This window comes from Fulvia fulva, chromosome 10 (genome assembly GCF_020509005.1).
Source record: "Fulvia fulva chromosome 10, complete sequence".
Lineage (NCBI taxonomy): Eukaryota > Fungi > Ascomycota > Dothideomycetes > Mycosphaerellales > Mycosphaerellaceae > Fulvia > Fulvia fulva.
Window position 1 is genome coordinate 3,225,637 of NC_063021.1, and position 14,023 is coordinate 3,239,659.

Sequence of the window (14,023 nt, forward strand, 5' to 3'; positions counted from 1 at the left end):
CAGCACTCTGGTCTGTTGGCTATCTCTTGTTGCGACTTCAGCTTATCGGTCGCCACCGCGCGTCAGTGACATAGATCTTGCGCTCTATTGCATACAGGATCTGGCATCGCAACTTCTCCTGGCGATTGAGCTCGGCGTACTGTTGTTCCGGACCCAGTACGACCATTACGACGAGCCAACACCCTGACCTCCACCCATTGAACCACCTCTTCTCCTCTTGGATACACACACAACTCTCTCGACATAGCGATATACCCTCCCCTTCTGCTTTCTATTGTTCTTTGGCGTTTGATGGGCAGCACTCTAGTCACTGGTACACCAAACACGATTTGAGGCTGTTGCCACGCGACGCTTGCTCAACATGGAGCCTACATCGCCCACTTCACCCAAGGAAGAGCCGGCCTCACAGCACGACTTCGACCAGCGACACGATGGGCCCTTCGAGGCAGCGCATAGACCGTCCATACAGATTCCCGAATCGGCGAAAGCACTTCCATCACGTCCGGGGCCGCCACGAGCAGATAGACAGGATTCGAATAGATCATTACCGCTGGCAGACAAGGCTTCAATGAGCCCGGGTGATACTGTCACGTCGCCAGCAAGAGGTCGCAAGAGTGTCCAGCTACCACGGCAAGACTCGGAACCAAGGGAAGGAGATGTTGGGCGAAAGAGTACACAGATAGCACGAGGGAATGGCCCCAGGCCTAGTCGTGACTTCGATGTACGAAGAGACGGACCTTATGGCAGACCCTCGATCACGATGGTGAGGCGGAGATCTTCTGCGTTTTCACCAACCGGACGACAATCACTGGATGTACGAAGACCATCGGCAACACTCGGTGCACTACATGGTCCTGCTGCGCCAACGCCAGAAGAGCTCGAGATGTATCCCAGCGCGGAGGAGAATGTTGCATTCGAGCCACGACCGCCTCCATTAAACTACAGCCTTTGGGATAGGAGATGGTTCATTGCATTCTTCTGGGGCATGATCTTGATTGATGTGATTGCGCAACCTATTGCGCTCTACTTCAGCTTGTGGTACTACACCAATTTGTCACCCAACACCGTCTTCTCGATCATCACTGCAGCACTTGGAGGTGTCAGTATCTTCGAGTACTTCCTGCGATTCTGGCGGTTGTGGAAGAAAGACAGTACTTGTCGCGTGCTGGGTGCACGACGCTGGTACTTGGACTGGTTTCATTGGAACTTCTCCGGAGGCTGGATCATCGTCATGATGGAGCTCATCGTGTACGTACTTATGACACCAATTGCTTCATTCTGCTAACATTCTCCAGTGGCTCCGTTCCAGAGGATCCACCCATCCGCCTCCTTGCCATGCCTCTCGCGACTATGCTCTTCGTCTTCGGCGTGGAAATGCTCGTCGTCGATACGATGCGCTACTTCCAGATGCCCGCCCCCGTCCGCATCTCCTCGATCCCGAAGGGCGCCCAGCTCCGCCCAGCAATCTACTCACTCATCGAGGACATCGTGGCTGTCGACGGCAGCGGCGGTTCGACCTACCGCGAAGCGCTCAACAAGCGCTACGAGTCTAGCCACGTCTTCCGCGCCATGCTCCGCCGCTTGGGCGCTTTCTGGATGGTTGGGTGTAACGCCATGGCTGTAGTCACCACGATCCTCATCTTCACGATCCAACACGAAGCGGCATACTGTGTAGGCTGGAGCGCGCCATTTGTATGGGTGGCAATCTGGACGGCCATGACGATTTGGTATGTCAAGAGGAAGCTGAGAGAGGAGCAAACGGCATGGGAAGCAGAGATTGCCGAAAAGCAGGGCGCCATTGCAATGAGTGAGCGCAACAGCGAAAGAAACGTAGTGGAAGGCACCGACGGCTCTGCAGAACCACTCCCTGTGGATCGCAAAGAGCATGAGCAGGAGATTGAGGTCCAGGGAACGAGTACAGCCACCATTCCTCCACATGCTACAGCTACGGGTTAGAGACCTGTTGAGCGGAGGGGAGTGTACATGTCGCTTCCGGATCAATGGCGTTTTGCGGATTTGAGATCTCTGAAAGAGTGGTATGAGGAGTTTGGGGAGCGAGTGTGATTACTGGATCGATGCGTTCTTCTTGAATAGTGTGGAGCGTTCACTTGCATGGGCATAGCAGGCCGAAGAGATTACTATACCAGATCGAGTTTTATGAATGGATAAGGGAGGGATTATCGATAATGTAGGAATTGGGGTTGGGTAGGCAATGGATGGTGTACATTGTGACAGATGCTACATACCTGCACCGTTGGTTTTCTCATGGAAAAGTTGGTATGTTCACACCGTGCGCCATGCTGAAGCTCCGATGGGAGGTCGGAAAGAGGGTGGCTTCGCGACCTGTTGATACCATCATCACGCTGACACCTTCTCCAGTACGGATGACATAAAGGCAGGCTGTTCAGCGCCAGATTGTCCCAGGCAATCAAGCGCATATGTCACGACACAACGCAAAGAGGTCCAGGTATCCTCATCCCTAATGACACACATTGGCCAAAAGACAACGAAGACATCAATATCTTGACTCGTTTCGAAGCAAAAGGAACAATCACCCCTGGTCTCAATGGTGCGACCCATCGGCCTAGATCTGTATCACGACATCTGTCGTGTTACGGGTGATGATCTGGTGGATTGTGTATATAGGCTGCCTTGTAGCATCGACCATCGACCATTTGGCCATCGGGAACAGAGATGATTGTCGAAGGCATGGAAAAGATGGTGGTGTGTGTATGTCAATCCCGATTTCTGATTGCGCGCTTGTTCATGTAGGAGGAGATGCGGATGTTCATCGATGCGGTTTGTGAAGACGGTGGTATGATAGATCATTGTATTCGTCGAGGTGACTGTTGTTTGTCCTCGCTTCCCACGCTGGCAACGCGGAGCTGCACGTTGACAGCGTGATGATGATGATTTTGGTATTGTTATTTGTTGTTGTCCAGCATAATCCATCCGCCCGGCCGTACTTCGATGATTGTCAGAGCATCATATAGAAGACTTTAATAGACAAGGTCGAAGTCTTTACTGATACTATGCAGAAGACTTTCAATAAACAAATGCCGAAGTCCCTACTATTGAAAACCTCGTGTGGCTTATCGAATACTATTATGCTATGGCCAAGTTCACCCGTCGATAGCTCGCACAGCCACAGCATACTGTGACTGTTAGAAATGTCGAAAGACACCACGTGCGGAAGATCGCCGTGCTACGCCTGTAGCGTGGAAGTGTAAACGATGGTATGGAGTCTGATGAGCATATAAGAGTTTCACTAGCCATAGTTCTCAGCTGGGCAGGGATCACTCGCTGTTTCTTGCTAGATTTGGCTGATTTGTTGTGATGGCGTTTGGAGCATGTGTTGATATACTTTTGAGAGTCTGATGGGTTTGCAACTTCGTGCGCTTCAACCATGAACCAAAGCTCCACGAGCCTATTCGTGTTAGTCACCAAAAATGTGCTGTTGGCGGTTGTGAACCTCCAAAGGTAAGCGTAGCGGAGTGGAGCTCTCTACCAACCCTTCTAGACTGCAAAGTAGCGTGCGATCCACGCTACCGCTACCCGACGTACAGTGCTTATTATACGACGACATAGGCGTTAGCGACGAGTATATGTTTGCGAGTTCGCCAACAGGCACAGTGCGGTAGGTCAGGTGACCCTAAAACTTGAAAGTTGACCAATCAGAGCGGGCGCCAAGGCTGGTTGAGGGCTGGTATAGAGCTTCACTCCCTCGCTGACGCCTCACCTACGTACTCGCAAGCTCGTACTCCGGTGTGGCTAGCGCTCGGTCGCTACGCTTAATTAAAGCATGGTGAGGCGGTGCGTGGCGATGCTGGTGGCTTAAGAGCAAGTGCATTCACGTTCCGTCGAGAGAATGACATTCGATAGCACCAGCTACAATTTCAGTACTCTTGCGGCAGGTCACTGTAGAGCAGAGTTCAGCACATCTCTCGATCGATCTCGACGACAGCCGCGCATCCACAAGGGTCCGCCAAGCCATGTTGAAAGCACTACCCGCGGATCTGAGTATGATCCCGACGATGCCAGCCGCCGTGATACCGCTGGTGAGCCTCCGCCACGAACAGGTGTTGCAGAAAATGTCACCCGTGTCTCAGCAGCGGTATGAAACAAAATTCCTTACAGTACCTCCCTCGGAGGCGTTGTCTCGATCGATCTCGACACTCGATATCTTGCTTCGCTTCGTGGGAACGTGGTTCGACATGTGCTGCTAAGACAACGGTAAAGCTTCCCCTCGGAGGCTTCTATCTTTGGCCCGTTCCCTGCAGATGAGAGTACCTGCACTGTGCCTGGAGGTTTTTGATGTTCGTCCGGATCCGTAATAATGAGTGTACTGTATATACAGCAATGTCGATATGGCTCGACGGAGCTGCACCATAAAAGCACCTCGCTCGGCAGGATGAGATTGGCTTTCTCTCGCTACCAATGTGTGAGGCCAAGCGAACATGCTGCCACCCTACTACTTTCGGTGTGAAGCCGAAAGCGCGTCATGACTGCCATAGCGAAGTTGGAGATGCCTTCAGCGCTGGCGCCTCCTCGGACATTGTCAGGTGGGCGCATCTCGATTGTGCTACCAGACTGCAGACAGATGTTGGTGGCTTCGCACAGTCAGCGATCGCGGACCGACGTTGCGCGACGGGCGTGAACGTGCTGCTGATGGGTCTCATATTCTTCGAAACGTGCTGAACGGCGAAGATGCGAAGGTACACGTTCGCCAGAGCACTGCCGGGTGCATGGCGACGTGGACTCCCCGTTGTCGATGTCCTATTTTCAGCTATCGTCAGGTAAACCCAATCTCCGGAGATCCTGAAGATGCCGGATGTCTCTTCAGAGGTGACGGTGGCGAGCAGTCCAGCAGCAGTGGCGGGTGTGGAATGCTCTCGCCGCAGCCATGACTGCCCCCCTCATCAGACAGCACAGTGCAAGACATGTGCTGTCGAGGTCGACGAGCGGCACGAGGGAGTGGTGAGGTGTCCGAGAGCTCGCAACTGCAGCTTGAACGGCCGGCCATTTCCGGTGCCGGTCCATGCGCTGTAGCCTGTACGGTGTACCGTGTACGCCGTGTACCATCGACATGGGAGGCATTAAGCCTCTTTCGACCTTCGCTTGTGCTCGAAGACTGTCATCATGTCTCACTCGAGCCTTCCACTACCGGCAAACACCACCGTCCGCCCAGCTGCAGCCCGCGCAACGACAGGCCATTTCCATGGCGCCACTGGGCGCGTAGCCATTCTAGCCTGCTCCCGCCGCGAACCCTATAGCCATCTGTAAGTGTGCTCGCACTGGACGGATGCTTGCGGTAGGTACATGCATTGTGCTACATTATTTACTACTGACGTCCTCCCACTTCATCGACCGGTCTCCGGTGTAACTTGGTCTATCTGCTCTTTGGGTATCCCTTGCTTCTGTGCCAGCGAAGTGAGAGGTCATCTGCTGCCGCTGACTATATATGCACGCCATCGTGCGTTGACACATCCGGCTTCTCAATGTACACTGGACCGACGAAGACCATCACTATGCCCCGCTCGCCAAAGAGACACGGCCTTGTTATCGAGGACGCCAGCTGGCGATGGTCAGAAGAAAGCACTCCGCCCCGACTGACCATATCACCGAGCTCATCCAACGAGAGCATCGACAGACTGATGCCATCTACCCCAAGGTCCAAGCCATCAACACCACTCAGCGAGAAGACCATGTCACTGGCCTTGACTCCGACTCCGACTGCGACTTCCGCTGATACCGAGTCGATGCTGCTTCCTGGATTCCACTTCTCTACCACTGACGAAAGCGTGGATGCTGCCGAGTTCCACCGCATCGCCGCCCAGCTACTGTCTGGGGAGCAGTCGAAGCGCGATTCTTTCGTCTCAGATGAAGTTGCTGAGGCTGCAAGGCCCCGACAGCTTCACTGTGACCTCGGAAAGGATCCTTCTGGGAGATATTGCTGTTCGTGTGGCAAATCTTACAACACTCAATCACGCTTGCGTGAGCATACTCAAGCATGCGCTGGCACTACCAATTATCCCTGTCCGACTTGCGACAAGATATTTACGTCCCAAACGCGACTGGATCGACACATCTCTTCAAGACACAACGACAACAAAGAAGCTTGTCCTGAGTGCGGTGAGATGTTCCGCGCGGATCGTCTTCCTCTCCACCTTGCATTCGGTCTTGGGGGGTGCGATGGCATGGTTCAGGCATCTTTAGGACCTGCACCCGAAATAGATCAGGTTTACCGGCATAGCGCTAGAGCTTCCACATCGCAACACTACTGGATCTATGATGGCGACCTTCGATGGAGACTGAGTCTGGGTACCAAGCACGACTCCGGCTATGATGAAGACAAAGCCGAGGAGCAGACTATGACCTTCGTTACCCGCCTGCTTCAGCGATCACAAGAATCGTCAGAACCATGCGATCTGTGCGGCGAGACCTTCGCGACCCAAGACGCACTCACGCAGCACATCGGCGAGCACTCTCTGGACTTCAACGAGAAACGTCATCGATGCGACGAATGCATGATCTATTTCGCGCACGAAAAAGATCTGGAACGACATCTGCAGTCTGTGAACCTTAACCAACATTGTGGCTTCACATTCCGGCACTGTGCTGGGGCTTGCACGGGTCACCACCCTCCAACATACTACAAGTCCAGCCTCTGCAACGATCACAACTTAATGCAGAAACACCTCTGGTCTTGGGAACTTTGCCAATTGAGGACGCATCGCGCTACCGTGGCACGCATGCTCGCCCAGCGCGTCAGCAAGACCGCTTCGCCGCACATGTCGGTGCAGGACTGCAAGCGTACATATCACTCCGTGCTGCCGCATATGAGCATCGCAAGCCGTGACAGCATTCGCTCGGACGCCAGCTGGTCCAGAGTGCGGCGTCCATCGGAGACATCTGAGCTCGTTGCGCACTTCAGCCGCATCGTCTCCCAGACGTACCCAAAGGAAGACCTGGTCCGACTCAAGGAACTCCAAGAAGCTGATGCTCTCCTCGGTGCTCGTCCAGACTCAGCCGTCTTGTCTAGTCCCCGCGACTCGAAGCACATCTCGAAACGGAAAAGCATCGTCGACCTCGCCAAGCGCAAGACGGTCCTCGATGGTGTCAAATACGGCCATAAACGAGGTAGTTCCAATCCTTTGAGCTTTCTGAGGCGTACAGCTAGTAGTGAAGATGCCAGGCCCCAATCATTGCCTGCCACCGCGCTGGGTAGCACGCCGTTGGTAAAGCTGTCTGCTTGATTTTTATGAACGATTGAACGGAGTTTTATACCTAGTCTCATGTACTTTGAGCGAATATTGGATTGAAGCGAAGATACCATTGATGCGAAAATTTATACGGGATGGGTTGAGATGGCGATTAGAGTCGCGGTAGCGATATCTGTGCAACATAATTTCTTATCTGGTCAAGACCAGTACTGCCTCCTTGCTCGCAGACACAACCTGTCACCTCCCTTGGAAAACGACCTCGACTGTGAGCGATCATCTCAATCCTCATGCCACCGTCGCGAGGTATCTAATGCCCCCTGCCAGACGGATCAGGGCAACGCTCACTTTCTCAGCAAAGCGATAGGGACTGTGTTTCCATGCCATTCTCGTAGCAAGACATAAACCACAACTTCATGATCGACAAGCCTTACAGACCACAGCGATAGTAGGAGGGAGATAAAGAGGATCATGGTAAAGAAAGAGAAGATCACGTACAGCAAATGCGATGCTGTGCCATTGCGAAGAAGTATATACCACTATACAAAACATATGTGGCTCTGTACAGCCGAGCGCCTCTCAAACATTACTTGCTGAGCAAAGATGCGACGCGCCGACTCGCTCCAACGTCCAGATTGAACGCCGTGCCTGATAAAATGTTGTGTGTAAATGCCGTGTAAGAACCAAATACCCAGGCAACCCTGGGTCGATCAGCTTCAAGCCATCGAAGACATGCTGATCATAGAATTTCGCATCGTGTGTTCAGCCAACCCCCCAAGAGATGGGTGACTCGCTTAGAGCGCCTTGACGGCAGCCTCAAGCGTCTCCTCAAGCTCGTCAAGAGCACGCTTAACGACAGTGCAGTCACCGTCCTCAGCGTGGCAGTCCTCGTACTCATCGAAAGCATCGTCAGCCTGCTCGGCCGCCTCCTCGATCCATCGGCGGGTGGCGTAAGTGCAGTCGTGAGTGTCGCAGAAAGCAGCGCGGGCAACGAGGTTGGTGCCCTCGGCGAGAGCATCCTCAGCCTCACGCTTGGCCTCCATGAACAGGCGGTGAGCCTTGGCGATAGCGTGGCACTCACCGCCCTGCTTGTGGCACTCATCCTCGAAGTAGTCTGGGCTGGCCTCGGTGATGGCGGCAGCAACATCCTCCTCGTTGAGAGCACCAGCCTCGGCGTCACGGCCACAGCTGAGACCTGGAACGCCGCAGCGGGTAAAGACACCCTTGGCCTTCTTTGGCTCGGCGTTACGGCGGAGAGTGGTGGCGCAGTCCTCACCGTTGACACCGCAGAAACCGTTCTGGTCGTCGTTGGAGTCGATGTGGAACTCGTCGTCGATGTTGCGGGTGCAGGACATGCCGGCGATACCGCAGCGCTTGGCGAGGTCCTCGACACCTGACTCAAGGCCGGAGTCCTCCTCGTCGCGGGCCATGGCTAGGCGCAGAGTGTGCTCTGCCTCAACGTCGCGACCGCAGGAAAGACCGGGGACACCGCAGCGGGTAAATGCAGCCTTGGCCTTCTTTGACTTCTTCTTTGCCTCGGGCTCTGCGTCGCGGCCACAGGAGAGACCAGGGACACCACAGCGGGTGAAGGCAGCCTTGGCCTTCTTTGCGTCTGCCTCAGCCTCTCGCTTTCCGCAGGAGAGACCGGGGACACCACAGCGGGTGAAGGCAGCCTTGGCCTTCTTTGACTTCTTTCTTGCCTCTGCCTCTGCCTCAGCCTCTGCCTCAGCCTCTCGCTTTCCGCAGGAGATACCAGGGACACCACAGCGGGTGAGGACGCCCTTGGCCTTCTTTGCCTCGGCGTCACGCTCCGCGACGCCAACGATGTCGTCCTCGGTGATTGCCTCCCAGCCGTCAGCCTCGAGGTCTCGCTTTCCGCAGGACAGACCAGGGACACCACAGCGGTACAGGAGACCGCCCTTCTTTGGCTCAGCGTCTCTGGCCTCAACATCCTCAATCTCCTCCTCGTCGATGACCTCAGCAACAGGCTCGAAGCCGTCAGCCTCGACGTCGCGCTTTCCGCAAGACAGACCTGGGACACCGCAGCGGTAGAGGATACCGCCCTTGGAGACCCTGACCTTCTTTGGAACCTTGCGGACGATGAACTTCTTGGGGAGAACCTTTGGCTCGGCTTCGGCCTCGGCATCTCTGGCCTCGATCTCAGTATCCTCGAGGTCGTCCCGCTTGCCACAGGAGAGACCTGGGACACCGCAACGGGTGAGAACACCCTTGGCCTTCTTGGCCTCGCGGGCAAGTGGGCAAGAGTAGCCACGGACACCACAGCGCGACTCAAGAGCAAGCTCCGTCTCGAGGTCTCGCTTGCCGCAGGAGAGACCGGGAACACCACAGCGGGTGAAGGCAGCCTTAGCCTTCTTGGCCTCAGCCTCAGCCTCCCGTTTGCCGCAGGAAAGACCGGGCACACCGCAGCGAGTGAAGGCAGCCTTGGCCTTCTTTGGGTCAGCCTCAGCTAGAGCCTCGGCGTCACGCTTCCTTCCGCAAGCAATGCCTGGTGCAGTGCAGCGGAAAACATCCCGCTTACCGCAGGAGAGACCGGGCACACCACAGCGAGTGAAAGCAGCCTTGGCCTTCTTTGACTTCTTCTTTGGGTCAGCCTCAGCCTCAGCATCACGGCCGCAGGACAAGCCAGGGACACCACAGCGGGTGAAAGCGGCCTTCGCCTTCTTTGCCAATGGCAGAGCCTCAGCATCAGCATCCCGCTTACCGCAGGACAGACCGGGCACACCACAGCGAGTGAAAGCAGCCTTGGCCTTCTTTGACTTCTTCTTTGGGTCAGCCTCAGCCTCAGCCTCAGCGTCACGGCCGCAGGACAAGCCGGGGACACCACAGCGGGTGAAGGCAGCCTTGGCTTTCTTCGCCTCAGCATCACGCTTGAAGCAAGCAATACCGGGTGCGGTGCACTGGTACTCTGGCTCAGCGTCGGCGTTGGCCTCCCTCTGCTCAAGGCTGCCGAAAATGCTGGCCTCCTCCAACTCTCGCTTGCCGCAGGAGATACCGGGAACACCACATCTGGTGAGGACGCCCTTGGCCTTCTTCGCCTCAGCGTAGCGCTTGTGCTCCCACATGAGCTGGTCGCGGGCCTTGGCGCAAGAGAAGCCACGGACACCACAGCTCGGTGGCTCCCATCGCTTGGTCTTCTCGTCGTAGGTGTGGTAGCTGACGTAGCGCTTCTCGGCGGCGCTCACGGTGTTGTAGACGTGCTCAGCGGCGATACCGACCTCGTTGATGGAGCGGCGGGCCTTGGCGCAAGCCTGGCCGTCGACACCGCAGAGACCAGACTGGTCTGGGTCTGCCTCAGCGAAAGCGTCCGCAATGGCGAGAGCGGAGCGCTTGGCGCGAGAGCAAGCTTCTCCGGGAAGACCGCAGAAACCGGCTTGACCAGCCTCGGCGTCACGCTTGCCGCAAGAGATACCTGGGACACCGCAGCGGGTGAGGACACCCTTGGCCTTTTTGGCCTCAGCGACAGCCTCAGCCTCACGCTTGCTGGAGACACCTGGGATCAGGAAAGCATCGGCCTCTCGCTTGCCGCAGGCGATACCTGGTGCAGTGCATCGGAAGAGAGCCGCAGCCTCAGCCTCTCGCTTTCCGCAAGAGATGCCAGGGACACCGCAGCGGGTAAGGACACCCTTCGCTTTCTTGGCATATGCGAGGGCCTCTGGGTTCGGGTCTGCGTCACGCTTGCCGCAGGAGAGACCGGGGACACCGCAGCGGGTGAAGGCAGCCTTGGCCTTCTTGGCTTCTGGTTCTGGGTGGGCAAGGGCCAAAGAAGCCGTGCCGACCAGCAGGATGGTCGAAAGTGTAACCTTCATGTTGTTTTTGGTTGCCTCTCAGATGGAGAGAGACAGTTTGGTGGTTGTGTAAAGAGTGACAGGAATGTCGTAGTCTTATGGCTTAGACTAGACTGGGTTTGTGTTTGAATGAGTGTAAAAGAATGACTCGTGGGTAAGGAAGAGAAGCATACGAAAGCGGCCATGAGAACAGCGATATATAGTCGTCGATACCAGTTTGAGAGTCGTTGGCGGTGCCCGATGAGTGTCTCAATAGCCTTCTGAATAAAGAGAAATCGACATTGGCCAGTGGCAATAGGCCTCGTGGCAGAGCATCTGGAGGTCAATAAGCGAGCTAGTAGAGCTCAATAAGGATGGTCTTTTGTAGCGCCACGGGAAGTCGACAATGAGAAACGGTAGAGAAAGTCTGAGTGCAGCACTGACCGTACGCGTGGGTCATTGGTAGTGTGATGAGTATCGAGGGCGGCAAGAGCTGCGAAAGTCAGTCGGTCTTGACTCGGGTTAAGTCTTCGAGGCCTGAATACCCTCTGTACTCACAATTCGGGCCCTGAATATTGCAGAGTGACCACGGACAGTGCTCATGTTGGTAGCCAGACTCACTGCCTTGTTGCTCTAATCTTGTTCCCCGCCAGGCCAAACCGACTTGACAGATACTCGTTATCCTTGCTCATATGCGACACCACATTGACCTCGAATGAATCCATGTGGTGGCGCTAGAGCTCGGCTCCGAGGTGTAGAATAGGCTGTCCAAAAGTGGTGCTCAATAGACATGAAGTTATTGAGCACCATTTTCGGCTAGCGCAAGGAGCCTTTGACACAAGGCGCCCACGCTACAGCTACCACTTTCACGTGGCAGCCACCAAAGACCTAAATGCTTCAGAAGTGCTTCAGTGCCAGATTGTACTTGGCGTTGCTTTCTTTCAATGTCTTCACTCGCTGATCTGGATGCTCTTGCGCTACAGTAGTCGTTCAGAGATCGGCTTGGCCGTTCTTGTTCTGGCTTGCCTTTCATCCTGACTGCGTCTCCTTCCCATTGGACCGTCACTTAGTAGCTATCAGCACATGCTGGAGCTCCTGCTGGCTATAGTATGCCTTCTGTTGGCACGAAAGGATGCGTGCAGTGTGTTGCTACGCGTCCAGCGGAGGGTCCCGTGCAGGCCATGGGCTATCGCTGGGATGATCTTGTCGCTGACAAGATGCTATGTGGTATACGCCATGTCGGTATCTTTCACGTTGTCATGACCCTGTGTGCTGTATCCGATGGAATTCACTGTGATGGTAAAGTCTTGGTGAAGGGTGAAGTCGGACGGCAAGCACCTTCGGATGGTGCATCGGCAAGTGGCCCTGCCGGCTAGCGTCATGCTGGCAAACCTTCATGCTGCAGAGCTCTTCAGGAATGCGCGAACATAGAGACGATCACCCATTCCTATAGCACGCCAACATGTTCTCAAGGCGGGCCGTCCAGGTGCGTGAAGCTCGCGCCAGACATCAGCTGACAAGTACTGACACCTACCGCGACACAGGCCCTGCGCTGCAATGCCTTCTCCGCCGCCCAGCCGTCGATCGCCGCGCGCAGTATGTAGCAACCCAGCACGCCTCCGCCGTCGACCGCCAGGAGCACGCATACTGATCACGATGGACAGCATACGCGACGACCGTCTCCTCGGACATCTTCAAGCCAACCAAGTTCGGTGGCAAGTACACAGTCACCCTGATTCCAGGTACGCGATCTCCAAAAGCAAAATCGGCATGTGATAAGAGGAGCAACAAGCTAAGAAGGAACACATAGGTGACGGTATTGGTGCGGAAGTGTCAGAGTCGGTCAAGACCATCTTCAAGGCAGACAACGTACCCGTGGAATGGGAGCAGGTCGATGTCTCTGGCATGGAGGACGGCAACAAGCACTCTGAGGAGCTTTTCCGCGAATCGCTGGCATCCCTCAAGCGCAACAAGCTCGGTCTGAAGGGCATCCTGCACACACCAGTAACACGATCCGGCCACCAGTCCTTCAACGTCGCTCTCCGTCAAGAACTCGACATCTACGCCTCGATCGTGCTCATCAAGAACATCCCTGGCTACGAAACCCGTCACAAGAACGTCGACCTCTGCATCATCCGTGAGAACACCGAGGGAGAGTACTCCGGCCTCGAGCACCAATCTGTCAACGGCGTCGTCGAGTCGCTCAAGATCATTACCCGCGCCAAGTCCGAGCGTATCGCCAAGTTCGCTTTCTCCTTCGCGCTTGCCAACAACCGCCGCAAGGTTACCTGCATCCACAAGGCCAACATCATGAAGCTGGCCGATGGCCTCTTCCGCAACACTGTCCGTAAGGTCGGCGAGGAGTACCCAACGATCGAGACCAACGACATGATCGTCGACAACGCATCCATGCAGTGTGTCTCCCGCCCACAGCAATTCGACGTCATGGTCATGCCCAACCTGTACGGAGGCATCCTCTCCAACATCGGCGCCGGCCTTGTTGGTGGCCCCGGTATTGTTCCAGGCTGCAACATGGGCCGTGAAGTCGCCGTTTTCGAACCAGGATGCCGTCACGTCGGTCTCGATATCCAGGGCAAAGATCAAGCCAACCCAACTGCGCTTATTCTCTCTGGCAGCATGATGTTGAGGCATCTTGGACTCGACGACCACGCGAACAGGATCAGCAAGGCTGTTTATGATGTGATTGCAGAGGGCAAGACGAGGACGAGGGATATGGGTGGCAGCTCCACTACACATGAGTTTACGAGGGCTGTGCTTGATCACATGGAGGCATCGGGATAGATTAGATTAGATGAGAGGAGAGCATTGGGTCACACAGCAACATTGTAGTATGGCGTCAGTAGCGTGCTCCTTTTTGATGTGTCTGATACTCTGTGTAGATGTGTACATTGCATGAGCCACTTCACGTATCCGCAATACCGTTCAAAATTAAGCAGCGCGTCGCGCCTCCGAGGCCTCACATTTGCTCGTCAAGTCCAAAGCGCCCTCCAGCGCCAG

At 55.3% G+C, this 14,023-nt stretch overlaps 4 protein-coding genes across 4 annotated transcripts; 3 read left to right on the forward strand and 1 right to left on the reverse strand.

Annotated features, from left to right (window-relative positions):
* Nucleotides 1-361: 361 nt before the first annotated feature.
* CLAFUR5_12280 (uncharacterized protein) lies at nucleotides 362-1,956 on the forward strand (the record flags this gene model as incomplete). Its single annotated transcript, XM_047911428.1, has 2 exons — nucleotides 362-1,248; nucleotides 1,296-1,956. The coding sequence occupies 2 exons, from the start codon at nucleotides 362-364 to the stop codon at nucleotides 1,954-1,956; spliced, it is 1,548 nt and encodes a 515-aa protein (XP_047767048.1).
* Nucleotides 1,957-5,528: 3,572 nt separating this feature from the next.
* CLAFUR5_12281 (uncharacterized protein) lies at nucleotides 5,529-7,256 on the forward strand (the record flags this gene model as incomplete). Its single annotated transcript, XM_047911429.1, has 1 exon — nucleotides 5,529-7,256. The coding sequence occupies one exon, from the start codon at nucleotides 5,529-5,531 to the stop codon at nucleotides 7,254-7,256; it is 1,728 nt and encodes a 575-aa protein (XP_047767047.1).
* A 758-nt stretch (nucleotides 7,257-8,014) lies between these two features.
* CLAFUR5_12282 (uncharacterized protein) lies at nucleotides 8,015-11,047 on the reverse strand (the record flags this gene model as incomplete). The annotated part of the gene is made up of 1 exon (XM_047911430.1): nucleotides 8,015-11,047. One exon carries the CDS (start codon nucleotides 11,045-11,047, stop codon nucleotides 8,015-8,017), a length of 3,033 nt encoding a protein of 1,010 aa, XP_047767046.1.
* Nucleotides 11,048-12,467: 1,420 nt separating this feature from the next.
* On the forward strand, nucleotides 12,468-13,807 carry CLAFUR5_12283 (Isocitrate dehydrogenase [NAD] subunit 1, mitochondrial; the record flags this gene model as incomplete). The annotated part of the gene is made up of 4 exons (XM_047911431.1): nucleotides 12,468-12,491; nucleotides 12,550-12,601; nucleotides 12,670-12,747; nucleotides 12,816-13,807. The coding sequence occupies 4 exons, from the start codon at nucleotides 12,468-12,470 to the stop codon at nucleotides 13,805-13,807; spliced, it is 1,146 nt and encodes a 381-aa protein (XP_047767045.1).
* Nucleotides 13,808-14,023: the final 216 nt, after the last annotated feature.